At 46.1% G+C, this 18,043-nt stretch overlaps 1 protein-coding gene across 1 annotated transcript in view; it reads left to right on the top strand.

Annotated features, from left to right (window-relative positions):
• The window catches only part of st8sia4 (ST8 alpha-N-acetyl-neuraminide alpha-2,8-sialyltransferase 4), a 32,508-nt gene extending 21,688 nt beyond the window's left edge, over window positions 1–10,820 (top strand). The window contains exons 4-5 of the mRNA XM_035391488.1: window positions 1,817–2,110; window positions 8,251–10,820. Coding sequence (XP_035247379.1) covers window positions 1,817–2,110; window positions 8,251–8,533 — 577 coding nt within the window. The 3' untranslated portion in view covers window positions 8,534–10,820. The remainder of the gene's footprint in view (window positions 1–1,816; window positions 2,111–8,250) is intronic.
• The last annotated feature ends 7,223 nt before the right edge of the window (window positions 10,821–18,043 follow it).

Below are 18,043 nucleotides of genomic sequence, written 5' to 3' on the forward strand. Positions count from 1 at the left end.
GCCACACAAGAGTGCATTTCCAGTGCTGAAAAGCTAGACAGTGGGAGACACTATTGTACCGGAGCTGTGCTGCAGAAATGAGTGTTTTTGAAGGTGCCTGCTGTGCGAAGTGCAGTCCTCGCAAAATGATTCACACCTTTTGATAATGACGAACAAAAAAAAAAAAGGAAAAAAAAAGACTGTATGAAATAAATAATACAAGTACTGGCCTATATTTACAGAGCTCTCCCGGCGCATCCTCTTCAAGAGTGTGAATAAATTTGGAGGGCTCTGTGTATTATTAAACATGTTGGGGTTAGCGGGGGGCTTTTGAGGAGGCATCTGAAGAGTGCTCTCTTCGTGGCGGTGCCGAGCCGAACGCGGGCCGCCCGCTCGACGCCGCGGCAACGTCGCTTGTTTTCTTCTCTTCTCCGCATTACGATTTGTGATTTGTGTTTTCCCCGAAGAGCCGTGATTAATTATTTAAATAAATGCCCCATGCCTGCAGTGATTAGAGGAAGCGCTGCACGGCCACTTATAAACGAACAGAGAGCTCGTGTGGCGCAGCGCGTGGGGGGGCCGGCTGTCCATGGGGGGGGGGGGGGGGGGGCGGCTGTCCATGGGGTGTCCGGCTGTTCGACTGCCAATCCAACCCTGTGGGCGTGGCTCTGCTCCGTGATCCCACCTGTACCTGTACTGCTGTCCGCTCCGCCCCCGTCTGAATCAGCAGAGAAGAATTTCACAAGCAGCGAGGACTGTCTGCGCGCTCTTTTTTTCTCTTTTTAAAAAGTTAACTTTGTATCTTGTAATTTTATTTAAAAACATGCGCGATCTTGCGTGTCTCTAATGGCCGAAAACGATCTGACATTTTAACATTCCCGCCTGCTGAACTTTCGCCTGATATTTAACGGGCTCCATTCTGGCTCCATGAACGAGACGCCTTCCTGTCAATCACAGCGCAAAGGAGCGGAGCGTTGTGACCGGAAACATTCTAATGTTCAGACATAAACACGTCAGGCGGAAATGGACCGGCTGTAAATTCTTGAGACGGTGGTGTGGGGGGGGGGGGGGGGTGGGGGGGGGCGGGCGGTCCACCTGTCAGGAGGTGTCTCCCTGCGAGAGAAACAGCGACACATTTGCTCAGAGGTGGAACGTTCCAGAGGTCAGAAAGTAAAAGTCCTGCCGTGTGTTTCTCCCACTCACAACCTCAGCCAGCTGATATCGCTAATTAGCTCTGCCTCATGCTAATGTGCTAATCCAGGTGACTGGAACAAAAACACTGGGGAGGACTTCGACTTTCTGAACCTGGATTTTCCACCACTGCTATTTCATCGGTGTTCACATGCAATGTGTGACAGACTTAATTCTATTCTGAACGCAAACGTTAAGCAAAATAAAGATTGACTGAGGTGATTCACAGAGGAGCCCTCAGTCTAGTCCCACAGCCCAACGGCATCCCAACGGAAAACAGAACTGAACTGAGTGACAGATTTCCTTTTCTGCCCACCTTTCCTGTTGTTTGTCCTCTTCTCCTCATTCCCCCCAGGTGTAACCTCTCTCTCCCTCGTCCCGCCCAGGTGTACCAGGTGTAACCCCTCTCTCCCTCGTTCCCCCCAGGTGTAACCCCTCTCTCCCTCGTTCCCCCCAGGTGTAACCCCTCTCTCCCTCGTTCCCCCCAGGTGTAACCCCTCTCTCCCTCGTCCCCCCCCAGGTGTACCAGGTGTAACCCCTCTCTCTCCCTCGTCCTGCCGCAGGTGTACCAGGTGTAACCTCTCTCTCCCTCGTCCCGCCCAGGTGTACCAGGTGTAACCTCTCTCTCTCGCTCGTCCCGCCGCAGGTGTAACCTGGCGCCCCTGGAGGAGTTCGCGGAGGACGTGGGCCTGCGGTCGGACTTCACCACCATGAACCCGTCGGTGATCCAGCGGGCCTACGGCGGTCTGCGGAACGACAGCGACCGCGAGCGGTTCGTGCGGCGGCTGGGCGCGCTCAACGACAGCGTGCTGTGGATCCCCGCCTTCATGGTGAAGGGCGGCGAGCGGCACGTGGAGTGCGTCAACGACCTGATCCTGCGGCACAGGCTGCGCGTGCGGACCGCCTACCCCTCGCTCCGGCTCATCCACGCGGTCAGAGGGTGAGTCAGAGACGGCTGGCCCCGCCCCCACATGACCCCTCCCGCCATGCCCCGCCCCCACACGGCTGGCCCCGCTCCCACACGGCCTACCCCTCGCTCCGGCTCATCCACGCGGTCAGAGGGTGAGTCAGAGCAGCTGGCCCCGCCCCCATATGACCCCTCCTGCCATGCCCCGCCCCCACACGGTTGGCCCCGCCCACATGACCCCTCCCACCATGCCCCGCCCCCACATGGCTGGCCCCGCCCCCACATGGCTGGCCCCGCCCCCACATGACCCCTCCCATCATGCCCCGCCCCCACATGGCTGGCCCCGCCCCCACATGACCCCTCCCACCATGCCCCGCCCCCACATGGCTGGCCCCGCCCCCACATGACCCCTCCCATCATGCCCCGCCCCCACATGGCCTACCCCTTGCTCCGGCTCGTCCACGCGGTCAGAGGGTGAATTAGCCGCCGTGGACGAGCAACTGGCCCCTCCCACACGGCCCCGCCCACACGGCCCCTCCCACTGGCCCCGCCCACATAGCCCCTCTCACATGACCCTGCCCACACCGCCCCGCCTACACAGCCAACCCCTTGCTCAGGCTTGTGCACGTGGTCAGCGGGTGAGTTACCCACTGTGGATTAACGGCTGGGGGGGGGGGGGGGGGGAGAGGGGAAAAGGCTTGCCCTCTCCAATGACAGAGTCTGAAAATGTGCACACGTCTGCACAGTCTAACACGCTTTTGTTCAGATTTGTTCAATCTTTCATTACTAAACCTGGCGCTTCTGTGGAGAATGCTGTCCTAATGTGGTAATTACAGACATTATGAAGAAAGAACACATCTCCGTTTCTGTATTTAACCTACAGCATAGTTTCATCCAGAGGTAAATTACACTACAAACATTTAGATAACACTAAATATCTCACTAAATAACACGAAATATACAAACAGTTAGATAACACTAAATATCTCACTAAATAACACTAAATATGCAAACAGTTAGATAACACAAAATATCTCACTAAATAACACTAAATATACAAACAGTTGTATAAATCTAATAGAAATACAGAATTTGTGTGTATTGGAATTGAACGATGCGTTTTTTTGTAAAAAAAAAAAAAGAAGCTACGATTATATTGTTAAACATAAGTGATCGATCACCATTTCACATCCGATTATATCCCTCCACTCTTTACCTAGCAAAGTAGTCCGGTCAGAATGATCTCTAGATAAAATTAAATGGTAAATGGTAAATGGACTGCATTTATATAGCGCTTTTATCCAAAGCGCTTTACAATTGATGCCTCTCATTCACCCATTCACACACACACTCACACACCAACGGTGAGAGGCTGCCATGCAAGGTACCAGTCAGCTCGTTGGGACCAGTTAGGGTTTAGATGTCTTGCTCAGGGACACTTCGACACGCCCAGGCCGGGGGATCGAACCGGCAACCCTCTGACTGCCAGACAACCGCTCTTAACCTCCTGAGCTATGTCGCCCCATTTTTCTGCATTAACTAGGCGATATGCAGTAAAAAATCTTATAAATTTTAATTTGTAGCAAATGATTAAAAAAATATAGTTTGACAATTTTTAAAAAAATGTACACATTTTAACTTAACCTATATTTAGGAACACTAATTAGGCAGAAATATTGATTCAATACAAATAAGTGAATTAAATTTTTTTTTATTTTACTTAGGATTTTTACTTTTACTTGGCTTTTGATAACTTAAAAAAAAAACTACTCAATGCACTACTACAAAAGTACATGATGGATTACCAAAGAATTCTGTGGCAAGCGATTAGCAAGTTCAAAATAAAAGTTTGCAGAAATTCTTGAGAGAAAAAAAACACATCAACACTTTTACAACTGTTTTGTTTTCCTTCCCTTTTTTCATTATTTTTCTCGAAGATTGGAGCGTGGGACATTCACTCTCTCTTTGTATTTCTCACAAGTGTGTGGCAATGCTCAACAGAACAATTTATTTCTTGATTTGTGGAGATACACTTCTGAGCGCCAGTAGCATCAGCAAAAAACCACGAGCAAGGAGCAAGAATACAAGAGGGGGTTATAAAATGCCACATCCTTCACGTTGTAAAAAGAAAGTGCTTGCTTTCAGCAGTGAAAGTATGACATCCAACGATGCACCTTAAAAGGAGTTCAACTCAGATGTCGTCATTGACAACATAAATGTGTTTCCTGTTGAGCAGACGCTTGCCGTTTCACTATGATGGGTGTGGACCTCTTTCAGCCCATCTAACCCCCCTCCGCCCAAAAACAAAAAAAATACCCACCTTCTTTGTAATTTGTAAAAAAAAAAAGAGATTAAAAAAAAAGAAAAGGGCCTTGATTTCATGTTTTGCCACTTACCCAGTGGTTTCATGCATGCGTTTTTGAAGGTCAAATCAGTTAAAAATGTAATTCTTTTTACACCAAAGTCTACGGTTCCATTACAACACGGATAATGAAACTGACCCCGTGACAAACGAGTTGATTATCGTGCCGTGCGGTCGGAAAGCATTTCCTGTTACAAGCTACATCTGAGACCACAATTAGAGAAGCGACGGGCCACCAACTACGGTGGCCTGGAGAGGACATGTGAGAAAGGAGATTTGCGTCTCATGGCTGTGAGTGCTGTGGAGCTCAGTGAAGGTCCAGAGAAGCTCATATTTACCATAGAAGGCAAGCTCCGAATGTAAAGGGCGATGAAGTACTGTTGCCAGCTTCATAATTTTGAATGTGTCGTCCTGCACAACCCAGCCCGATGCAGAAAACTGGCTTTTGGTGTCCCATTAAAGCAGGGGTGTCCAATCTTATCCAGACAGGGCCGGTGTGGGTGCAGGCTTTTTGTTTCAGCCCAGGACTACAACACCTAATTCAATGACACTATGAACTGATGATGGTCTTCAATCAAGACAGTGATAAGTAGAATCAGGTGTCTTAGTGCGAGGTTAAAACAAAAAAAAAACCTGCACCCACACCGGCCCTGTTCGGATAAGATTGGACACCTCTGGATTAAAGTGGCTAAAGAGGGTTTCATCCAGGGAGGGGTGTCTAAAATGACTCGGTGTGAGACAGTTTCAGTGTATGAACGTGATTTAAATGCGCAAAAGATTCTTCAAGGCCTGCAACTTTGGGATAATTTCCCCCCCGCATGTAGTCCCCATTAAGGCTTTCTGTATGAAGTCAAATATAGCCACGTTATTTTGGGAGGTTCGGATGGAGCAGGTAGACCAGGCTGAACAGCACTCGAAACGCATCAGCTGCATCCTTCCAATGCCACACACACACACACACACACACACAAGCTGAGTGGGCTACAGTTAGCGCTTTAGCATTCTCAAGCTTTCCGTTCGTAGCACTGTAGCATGTCCTGTAGATTAATGTGCCGTCCCCCTTCAGGAACCAAGGGAGGCCCATTTTCAGTGATTTTATTTCCCCCTATGTTGTGTGCGGCATGAGCGTGTATGTTGTGTTGGCATTAGCATATTTGAATGTAATTGCATTGAATTTTATTGTGGATCCCTGGAAGACTCCCTGAACAGAGATCCTTATAATAAACTGTAATAAACCATCACTGCAGTTGTGGGTCTGGCAAGTACACAAAGTGCCTCTTACAAATTATAACCCCCCCCTCGCCCCCCCCCCCCCCCCCCTCGCCCCTCCCCCCCGCCCCCTCACTGGGGGGCTGCTTGTGACCATTTCCTCTCTGTGTAATGCTGTCGACTGCCTCCAGCACACAGTTAAGGCTCAGTCTTTTTTTTTTAATCATCATTAACGGCCAGACGGCCGTTCCGCGCATTAAGGAGCCCAGCCCTTACCGGAAGGTTCGGCGAAAAAACTTAACCCCTTCCTGCCTCCCTGTTTTTACCGTTGCGATACTGCGGCCCGCGGTTTCAAAGAGCGAGGGACGAGAGGGCTTCCCATTGGCTGGCACTTTGATTGTGCGGCAGCGACCCCTGCTGGTCGACCAGATGCGCGCGGCCTACTTAAAACGCGCTCCTCTGACTCATCTCTGTGTGAGCCTGTCTGCGGTGGGGAAGCAGTGGCCGACATCACATGCTTCAGAGGACGGCACATGCCCGTTTGTTTTTTTTTTGGGGGGTTTTTTTTTTGGGGGGCTGACAGCAGAGGTTGTGGCAATGACCGCTGATAAAAATATGGTTGGGGGGGGGGGGGGTCAGCGGAAAGAAAGGACAGAAAGCATTAAAAGGGAGGAAAAAGAAATCCAACATGAAACATCCTTCCACGGGAGGAATAGGAGAGGACTTAATAATACTGTTTATGTGTCAGCCTGCATATTTTTAAAGGCTGTTTTTTGTAATTGCGACTTTGTCCAGATTGCGTTCTCTTGCCACCGTTATTTCGCTCTTCATCTTTTTCAGCCGCTTGCGTACACATTATTACGCCTTCATTGATCTTCCGATAATTACATTACCCTCTGATTTTTTCTGTCTTTCTTTAATAACAGGCTCTTCGAGAGCAGTCGTTTTGACAGCAGCGTCACCGTTAGGAGGCGTTACACTTTAATTGAAGGGGGGGGGGGGAGGGCGGAGGGGGCGGGCGTACAGTTTGATTTATTTTACGGTCGCTGGGAATATCCGGACGGTTCCCCGGAGGCCTGGAAGATGGCAGCTCGGATCCGAGGATGCATCTCCTCTTTAGGGGTTGTCATGGCAGCCGGGCGTCAGGCCCCCTTTCGATCGCGTCTTCGTGGAGCCGGCCTTCCGGCGGCTAAATATAGACGAGCGGAGCGGAGCGGAGCGGTGGCCCGGCGGCTCCGGCGTGTCCCGATACGTACTGCCGTCAGGAGCGCGGCACGCGGAAACGCTGGGGCGAGAACGCATTTCGGACTTTGTGACACGTCCCAGAAACGACGTGACGACGACCCACTTAATTGCCCCCCCCAACCCCCACCGCCAACTCCTCGCTGGGGGATGCAAATGAGGTCTGCCCGCTGGGCAACATGTGGTTGTCATGGTGAAATGTCCACAATGTCATTATTTTTTTTTACTTATTTGCCTGACGGTGATGCTGGATGTTTAATATGTTGTAAAGGCGTGCCTGTACGGTGCTATATCCTAAGTGGAGTGGCTAACTATGGTGTTTATATAAAAAAATGGCTGCCTGTACGGTGCTATATCCTAAGTGGAGTGGCTAATTGTGGTGTTAATATAAAAAAATGGCTGCCTGTACGGTGCTATATCCTAAGTGGAGTGGCTAATTGTGGTGTTTATATAAAAAAATGGCTGCCTGTACGGTGCTATATCCTGAGTGGAGTGGCTAATTGTGGTGTTAATATAAAAAAATGGCTGCCTGTACGGTGCTATATCCTAAGTGGAGTGGCTAATTGTGGTGTTTATATAAAAAAATGGCTGCCTGTACGGTGCTATATCCTAAGTGGAGTGGCTAATAGTGGTGTTTATATAGAAAATTGCTGCCGACCTGACACAGGGATAGTGAACGGGATGAAAATAAACATGGATGCCGGGTTGAGTACGACTAATGTGAAAGGCGTGTCTTTGGGTATCCAGCCGGTACATCACACAACAGACCCGGCCATGTCCGTCGAATGCGGTGGGCCAGTGTTCAGTACAGACCATCAAAGCCGCCCATTCCCCACTACAGAGCAGAGCGTGTATCCACTGAAGCTAATTGCTCTGTTATGAGCTCCCTTCATTGTTTTATATGCATTAGACTCCTACATTACAGATTACTAATGCATTATTAAAGAGAACATCTAGACCAGAGCATTGTGGGTAATGACAGAATTAGACTTAAGTAATCCAGTGTGCCATGCGGGGTGGGTGCATGACTGGAAGGTGATGGGTGTGGTTTTAGCACTTTAGCATTGTGGGTAATGACAGAGTAAGACTAAAGTAATCCAGCGTGCCATGCTGGGTGGGCACATGACTGGCAGGTGATGGGTGTGGTTTTAGCACTTTAGCATTGTGGGTAATGACAGAGTAAGACTAAAGTAATCCAGCGTGCCATGCGGGGTGGGTGCATGACTGGAAGGTGAAGGGTGTGGTTTTAGCACTTTAGCATTGTGGGTAATGGCAGAGTAAGACTAAGACTGGGTGTGGTTTTATGGTTTCAGCGTTTGACTGTGGCTGAGCACCCGCGTAAACTCCGTCTGCTCTGCAGGTACTGGCTGACGAACAAGGTGAACATCAAGCGGCCGAGCACGGGCCTGCTGATGTACACCCTGGCGACGCGCTTCTGCGACGAGATCCACCTGTACGGGTTCTGGCCGTTCCCCAAGGACCTGGGCGGGAACCCGGTGAAGTACCACTACTACGACGCGCTCAAGTACCGCTACTTCTCCAAGGCCAGCCCGCACAGGATGCCGCTGGAGTTCAAGACGCTGAAGACGCTGCACAGCCGCGGCGCGCTCAAGCTGACCACCTCCAAGTGCGCGCGGCCCTGAGGCTCCGCCCCCCCCCCCCCCCGAAACCCCTCCCCCCGAGCCAAATCCCGCGTGCCGATTGGCTGGACTCTGGATTTTGTTTTTGAAGCGGGGCTCTGGACATTGCGACGTAGCATTCTTTGCGCACGAGTGAGAGAGGAGAGTGCTGGATAGGGGAGGCGGGGCCACATAGGCAGGGGGCGGAGCCATGGACAGGGGGCGGGGCAAGACAAGGGGGACGGCACCGTACTGACAGTTTGAGTGATGTGGAATACGCAATATACGGACGACTGAAACTTAAAGTAGCCTGAAGTTTATATTTAAAAAAAAAAAAGAGAGTGTGCCTTGTTACGGACTGAACAGATGGAAATAAGGTACAGCAAATGGACTGAGTAATAAATAGGATTTTAAATGCTTTTTTTTATTTTCTAAACTGGCTCAGCATATTGAGAATGTTTCGCTGTGAATCAGATGTTGGTGTATCTGCCTGGTCGTCTTTTTTTGGGAATGGTGTCGTTGATCACACGGTACTAGAGATTTCAACAAGGGGTTTAGTGGCAGTTCTCTGAAGAAAACTGGAAGGTTCAGGTCATGCTCAGTGGTGTGTTAGAGATTAGAGAATGTATTCTGGATGTTTCAAGTGGAGAAAATGGGTCCTTAATATTGATTCCAAAGATATATTACTTTCACTTTTGTTTCATTTTGACGCTTCTTCAAAAGATTGTATTGTGCGAACTTAAATGCTGTACTTTTTTGGCAACTCTAGGCCTCAGGGCATCAATTATTTTTGTATTTATCAAAGTCGGGAAGAAGAACCACTGATTATCCAACACGCTATTTCTGGGAGCCATTTCGACTTGAAACCATTAATGAGCATTTCACTGGACAGATCATTTTATTCAGTTTCCAAATCTTGGATTGTAATTATCTGCCGAATGTAACAGCTGATACCATTGGAACAAATCGTTTGTGCAGCTACTTTTAATTTAAAAAAAAAAAAAAAAAAAAAAAAAAAAAAGCAAAATGATAAGATCATAACTGGATTTTTTTTTTTAAAAGGACTTTGCCTAACCGTAATGTATCCCTGTGTGAAGCAACGTCATCATGTAACTGCTGACCCAGCGTACGCGGGACGCCAGCCCCAATGCCATTTTCGGACCCCTGTGCATTTGATTCCAATTTTACAGCGACTCGTATAGTAAGTTCCGCACGGTCACTTAAACTATGCGCAGATTCTATGATTCAAGTACGTAGTTAACAGTAAAATACGGGACAGCTAATACTTTGTTGAATGTTTGCCTTGATTAAAAAAAAAAAAACTGTATCCTTTTATGACGATGTAACTTAATATTAAGAAATATGCTTACGCAAAAAGGCAAGAGGACATTTTGTCGTAAGTGATGCACCTTTCATTTTTGTGTAAGATGTCCATGCACTTGCAACCATAAGTTTTTTACGGTTCATATTACACGTTTAATTGCTTATTAAAAGCAAACCTTCAGTATTATAACGCAGTCCAGCCGCGCTTCCGGGGCTGGTTTGCGCGTGCTCTAATCGAGCTGGAGACGCGAAGTCAACCTGATTAATGCAGGTCGATCCTTTATTTAACCAAGTAACTGTATATATCAATTATACGAAGCCCTGGCGATCCAGCTCGTCCTCACAGCCAGGGCATTACACTGCCGGTCATCCTCATTGTCCGCTTACTTTCTGACGTTTCGTCGTTCCTCAGAAACGCCAGTGTACACTTTGACATGTCGTCTTTGTATCTTTGTAAAATTTTGAAGTTGTCCCTTTTCCGGGGATCTTGAACAGGAGAATGTACATATCTAGTATGGAAATGCAAACATGAATGTTTATTCATATATGTGTATAGTTACTTAGTGACAGACAAGTAAAGGAAATTGCCTTTAGTAACCAATGAAACTGGTATTTATTGGCAATATAATAAACTTCTCTTGAAAAGAATGCGATCAGGAAATTTACCATGGGTTTCAAGCCTTAATGTATTTATTTTCATTGTTTTTCAAAGGATGAATAATATGTTGCTGTTGTTTTAGTTTGTATGTGTTCATACATCTGTAATTTATAAGGTTGTCGTATTTTTGTAAATCTTGTATTTGGACACAAACCGACTAAGGTGCTGAATGTGGTAGGTTTAAAATCGTTTTTGAAACATTTGATACTAGTTGTTTTGCAATATTTCCAGCTTTAAATTTGGTTTGTTTCTTTTGTAAAAAAAAGAGTCAGATTTGTATGTATGTGTAAAAAGGCATTTTAGAATAAAACATTGTTCTCTTTTCAGTGATGCAGGTCAATTCATTCAATAAAATGTTTTTTGCTTTTCTTTTGAAAGTGTAGCTTCTGGACTGACGGGTGTTCATTATGTTACAGCATTTAATTTCTGTGCGAGAAGCGACGTGACTGCAATCAGTGAATGGGCAAGGTGGGACATACAGGAAGCGTACAAGTAGTTCAAACGCTGAAGGATTCTGGTAGTTGGAGTTTTGAGGGATGGAATTCTCCTCCCGTTTAATCGGTGGTCTCAAACTACATTCCCGAGGGTAAGCGGTTTCTGCTGGTGTTTGTGATTTTCTTTCAATCAGCATCCGATTTAGATCTTTGAAACAAGGCATGCAGACTCTTTAGTTAATCAATGACTTAAATTAAGCACTTATGTGCAGGAGAACATCAAAAACCAGCTGCCACACAGCGGCCCTGTATGATTTGAGTCTGAGATCTCATGCCTTAGAGATGGTAGTGCTGGCTAAAGTATTTTGTTCCTGCCGACTATAATGGCTATCGAAATGTCCCCGCTCACGGAGCACCACCGGCGCCTGACGTTTGAAGAGCGTGATGGTGACAGTTGCCACGAGTCCCTCTCCCTCTCGGTCACCATATCTGTGGAGCTCAGTTGAGCATGCATGGAATGTTCTTGAATGAATCAAGCCTTCAAAGGTCTTTCCCCCACTTTCATCAGCTAGGTGTGATTTGATTGGCTCTCCCATGGGAGAGTGGCATATTCATCCGGCAGAATTTCATACCCTGCTGGACTCCATGCCACGGCACATACGGGTGGCGCTAGCCATGCGTGCTAGCCCAGTATCCTGTTACAGGGTGTTTATAGTTTTGTTTCCTTTTTTTATATCTTTATTTGTGTCTTGTCTATATAATTTACTCATGGGTGACCTTAGGTGTGACTCAAGTGTCGTGTTACTCTTATGTTTGCGTGGGATTCTGTAATGTGAAGAATGTCTGTCATTAAGCTCAGTTTAAGTGTTATTTATTTAAAAAAAAAAAAAAAAAAGCTGTTAAAAATGCTGCTGGCTCGCAGGAGGTCTGACTCATGGCCATGTGTGGAATGACGTGGCGGGCGGGTCTTGTTACTACACGCTCTGGCGCGTAAAACGCCTCGTCTTCAGACGCATGATTTCAGGGTAACACACGCCCTGGAGGAGGAGGATGAGGAGAAATGATTCAGGCGCGATTCTGATTCACTGAATCATTACGACGCCAAGAACAGACCCGAGACCTGTGCGATGCGATGCTTCATCAACGGCATTTCCGAGACTCCTCTTTCGCTTCTGTGCAGGTAATCGGCATGAAATGAAAGTGCTCCAAGCTCCACCATTAAAGGGCTTTGGAGCACTCCTACCCTTCAAATGCTGGGTCGATACTTGTCGTAATCCCCATATTAAAGCATTCTTTCCTGCGGAGGGGACGTGTCTTCTGCCCCCCCCCCCCCCCCCCCCCCCCCGGTCTGAAGAGCCACACAGTGGTTTAATGAGCATGACTGTGATGTCATCCATCCATGCATCATCGTTTCGGAACACTGCTGTGATTCCATTGTATTGTTCACCAAGTCTACGGTAGGGTTGCCCTTTGTAAAAAAACAAAAAACAAAAAACCAGACAACATACACAGTTGGTTAGAAGCTTGATTGGAAACAGGACGGGGAACTTGGGGGGGTGGGGGTGTCTCTCAGAAGCAACGGCAGTCTGGGTGGGGGGGGGGGCTTTAGGTTTATGGCTATTGGAACCTTTCACAGATCTTGGAGGAGGGGCATACATGTTGCAATAAATCGTGGACCGGGGGTGGTCGAGACAAGAATTAATTGCAAGCTAATGGTCATGTATTTTAATCAATTGCTCAGACTGGACATTATACAGTCTGGTCCAGACTACAGACCAGACATGTACAAATCATTTGAAAACCTGGACATTCTATCTGGTTAAAAACTGGGGACCTGGCAACCCTGTGTCCATGGCCCTGTTATGGCTTCCTCTGTTAGCTGTCTTACATGTCATTGGTTACAGTGGGGGGGGGGGCCTCTGTGATTTAAAAAAAATAACTGAAAACAGACTTTGGAGTGCACAGTGGCGAGATGACAAATAAAACCTAGCTATTATTTTAGTGTAATGTGGTGAAATAGCTGTAGTCATTAAGAGTGGGACTCAATGTTCTCAAGAAGAAAGGGAAATTAGATTCACAGCCAGACATGGGAAAATGAGAATGATGCAATGGTGTCCCCAGACAATGAGGGGACTCTTTCCGATATGGTTAGTGACTTTTACATGGATTCACACACACACACACACACCATTTGCAAGGATGCAAATGTTGTCCATTTCACAGACAGTGGTGCACCCACCAGCACACAATGGGCCTCATTCATAAAAATATTTCTAAAATTGTTCTTACTTTTGTTGTTAAAAATGTTTCTACGAAAAAACAACATGGCACACGTGCAGACCTTTGTTCTTGTGCATGCTGACTGTTCGTAAATTTTATGCACAATCCTGTTCATGCGATTAGCACAAAGAAACAGCCATGAACAAATACAGGTAAGAAAAAAATGATGAATGCCAAAACGTTCTTACACACAGTTTATGATCAAATATGATCGTACGCGTGTTTCGTGAATGATACCCATTGTATTCAGACCACGTGTTGTGCTTCCTCTACATAATACATAGTGGTTTCTATGAAGCTAGTGAAAATACCCCTCCACCTGACCCTGCCACTCGGATCCAGGCTGCACGCATAGGTGATGCTGGTCACATCATTCCAAAATAAAAGCTTTGTCAAACGTTTTTCTTAACTAGGGAGAGAATTACATTAATGTGCCTTATCATTCACTGCTAGCCATTAAAAGCCAAATTGTCTGCCATTCCTTTGAATGGCCACATGGTGGCAGCAACGATGCCTTAATCCTGGCCGGTTTTAGAAACTGGTGGTAATGTTAACGGCAACATTAACCGACAATTTTACGGAATTAACCTACCTGATATAGCACTTCACCCAGGTTGATTCTCAAAACCAGAGAAAAGAGTGGCAGCCTTACACTGGAACGGGACTAGGTTTGGATTTTAAAGTAGCCAAAATGGCCAATCCTGAGTTTAGTCTCAGATTTAGGCTTAACCAGGCAGGGAAAGAAGGAGGGAAGGGATTTACATTTCTGCCCTTTGATGTAATATCGTGGGTTAGTGGGGAGGGATGGCAGTCTCAATGGGATGTAATATATGCGTTCATTTTGTATTTATTAATTCTCTTTTCTCTTCCCAGGGACCATGAGATGAAGAAAAACATCCTAAGGAATTTCATTTCAGAAAAAAAAATATCACACGATGGCTGCTGGCCTCATACTTCTCACACATCCAAATCCAAAGGAGTTGCTTCATAAGAGTAACCCACCGATCACATCCTTCACATCGTCACATACTGACCAATCACAGCAGGGGCCAGCGGTAGAGAAAGGGGTGGTCGATTTGTTAATGTACGTGGAACATTACATGGAAGGAAAATTGCATTTATCTCAGGCTATGCCTTGAACGTCTATGGTACAGATTCACTACCATCTGTCAACAGGAGTCCACTTAACCTATCTGACCATACGGTGATAACTGAACGCTGATGAATGCCATTCTTTGTCCGAAAATATATATAGATCTGACTCTGACTCGTAGCTGATCACGGGAAAATGAATCCGAAGCTCTGACATTTTATTAATGACATTAATCCCGGGGGACCTTGGGGAATACATCATCCCGAAGATAGAGAGAGATTACACGTGTTTCTCCGCCAGACTCGAGACTCTTTAGAACTCATTTTATTCTGTCCTCGAGGGATATGCTAACCGCTGACATGAAACCGAATCATGAGTCAGAATCATGAGTCAGAATCATGAATCAGAATCATGAGTCAGAATCATGAATCAGAATCGTGAGTCAGAATCATGAATCAGAATCATGAGTCAGAATCATGAATCAGAATCATGAGTCAGAATCATGAATCGGAATCATGAGTCAGAATCATGAATCAGAATCGTGAGTCAGAATCATGAATCAGAATCGTGAGTCAGAATCATGAATCAGAATCATGAGTCAGAATCATGAATCGGAATCATGAGTCAGAATCATGAATCAGAATCATGGCCCTGATATGTAGTTTTCCACGTCAGGCCGCTTCTGACCCTCGCAGATGTTGGGAAACGTTCTGCGCTTTATCGCGGGGAAATCGTGGCCCTCAAAGTCAGTTAAATTTCTGGTTTTCTCTTCTGCCCGATGGTCCGCAGTCCAGCCAATGTCACTGATTGGCCAGAGATCTACGCTCACCTGGTGCGTCAGGTGTAAATCAATCTATGATCAGAGGGGAGGAACAAAAATCAGCGGCACTTCCTAGCCACCGAGAGCCAGATTTGATTGTCCCTGATTTTATCACATTTCGCCTGGATTACTGTAATGCTCTACCTGTAGGAGGTCCATCCAGACTTCTTCCACAGATACAAGTAGTGCAGGATTAAATTTAGGCAGGATAGTCCTCCCCTACACCTCCAGTAAGGATCATATTTACCCGTTATGATTCCTCTCCACTGGCTCCCCTTACAGTACAGAACTGACTTCAAGGTCCTCACCTCCTCACTTATAAGGCTCTACCCTATTCCCTTACGAGACTACATTACCCAAGCTCCTTCACTATGACACCTTTGGTCCTGTACTGTATGGGGAAAGGTCATTGACCTCACATGCCCTCCTGTACACACCGTACAGGTAGTATGTGTTCATGCAAGTCATCTTAGTAAACAAATCACAGGTATGCTAACATCATCACCCCGTATCCCACACCTATAGATTCCTCCACCTGAATTGCGAACCACAAAAAAACCTGTTCATTCTCTGTAACAGCTACCCCATAATATCCTCAGCGATGTCATTGTTTCTCCTAGCGACCATATTGTCTGATAGGGGAACTTGCCTGACCTTGCTAGCTGCTCTTTCTCCCAGCAGCTTGTGACAGATGTCTTTTGCAGCGGACCGGGTTAACCCGCCCCCCCCCCCGCCCCCCCCCTGCAGGCCAAGCTTGTGAAGGCGATAGATTTTAATACCTGCTTTGGCCCATCCAGCAATTTTTTTTTTTTTTTTTGAGAAAGGTGCTTTGTGTCAAAAGAAGTGCCAAAGAAGCTTTGATGGTTTCATTGCTTCATTGGACCGAACGTCTGCTCATAAGATGCACACTGGGTTCAGTGCCTAAAAGAATCATCAGTTGCAACAAATCCATACTTTCCCTAATTCAAATCTAGTTCATCTCCACACTACAAGAGGAAAGCCAAATGATCAGGGCCTAATGTCTTATTTCCAGACTCACCCTGTGTTAGCAGTACTGTACAGGATGACTGCTCTGGTAATCACCATCCCCCTGGTGCTTTGGTCACCCCAGAAAAGATTCGGGGTGATGAGCCCCCCCCCCCGGGACGCTGTCTGTCCCAAACAACGCCTCAGGGGACTGTACTCCTGGCCCAGAATGGCTCTGCAAACAGAAGCATGCATTTTTTTTAAAACGTGCAACCTGCAGACAATGCGTCCAGCCCTCTGGCTACTCACAGTACCCCCCAGGGAAGAGGTGCCATGGGAGGGGAAGCTACTTTATTTTTATTTTATTTTATTTTATTTTATTTTTTTTAAAAGGAGAGCAGACAGTTTGTCCTCCTTTTTTGAGGTTTAGCTTTATTCAGCCTGGGAGGATGCTGGGAGGGGGTCAGACAGAGAAGGGATCACAGCAGCAGGTACACAGCTCAGGACTCACCTGGACTCACCTGTACTCGGCCTGCAGACCGGTCAGGGTCGTGTGGAGGCTGGAGCCTATCCCAGGATGCATTGGGCAAGAGGCAGGAATACACCTTGGACAGGTCAACAGTCCATATCACAGATGCCATTTACCCACACACTCATACCTACGGCCAATTCAGAGTCTCCAGTTAAACTAACCTGCATAATTTTGGACCGTGGGAGGAAACTGGAGTACCCAAAGGGACCCCAGGGAGAACATCCAAACTCCACACAAAAATGTCTTGTGGTGAGATAACAGTACTATCCACTGCACCACCACACCACCTGAAACAGTAAAGAAGTAAGAATAAACAGACTAAGTTGTGTCTGAATTGTGTTTTTACAGGAATAAACAGCCTACGTTGTGTCTCAATTGTGTGTTTACATGAAATCAGAGGGTACAGAGGAAGAGTATGGATCTCTGGTCATTGCAGTTATTTCTCTAAGATACCTTAAAGACTGCTGACCTCTCTGCAGTATATATAAGAGTGCACCTCCCATCCAAATCATAACTTACAATATGAATGAAGGATATTTAGACATTATTGAAATATCCATTTTGTATAATGTATGTCGTAGATTACATAAAAGATCTTGTCATCTTGCAAAGCACAGTTGATGTCCTAATAATGTGTCTTTAACAGAACCAGCTGTGTGTGCCAACTGTGTTGAAGCATCTGCCTAACTGCCTAAATGTGAAGAACTGTCATGGATTATTTGATAAATTCATCTCATTTTCTGTCATGCCCAAACATTCCAACAGAGTGTCAGGGCTCAAGAGTGCCATCTGCTGTTTGTTCTTATTTATCGGGAATGGGGAAGACACTGATATAGGACGGCAAGAAAGGCTTATTAACAGAATAGCCATACCTCAAACATCACGCTCTCAAATCCAACCTCCCATCAGTATTACATTACATTCATTAATTCATTTGGCAGACGCTTTTATCCAAAGCGACGTACAAAAAGTGCATTTCATGGTCATAGACAACTGCTAAACACAGGTTCAGTAAGGTATGGGACACCCTCAGTATTTTGGAATCATTTTGTAGGGAACCTCCCAAGTCATTAGTCAATTCGAACACTGCCTGGAAGACACCAGACTCACATAAAGAAATCTAAGAGAATTTGATTTAAGCATTTACTTTATACTTAAAAGGTATATTCTGCCCAGTAATCAAACTTTTATGATTTACTGCTGACATTGAGAGTTATTCTTGTGGAAAAAAAGTTATGTTTTTATATTTTATGTAGTTTTCTTTGGTAAGTGCTGTTTTTCAATGATAAATTAAGCGATTAATGTTTTTTCCATTTGTATATGACATATATCAGATCATACAAGAAATCTAGTTTGTTTATCTGATAAAATGTTGTGACATACACTAGTGACATACACTGTAACTGTGTGTGGTGCAATAGCACGGCT

Source organism: Anguilla anguilla, chromosome 14 (assembly GCF_013347855.1).
Source record: "Anguilla anguilla isolate fAngAng1 chromosome 14, fAngAng1.pri, whole genome shotgun sequence".
Taxonomy (NCBI): domain Eukaryota; kingdom Metazoa; phylum Chordata; class Actinopteri; order Anguilliformes; family Anguillidae; genus Anguilla; species Anguilla anguilla.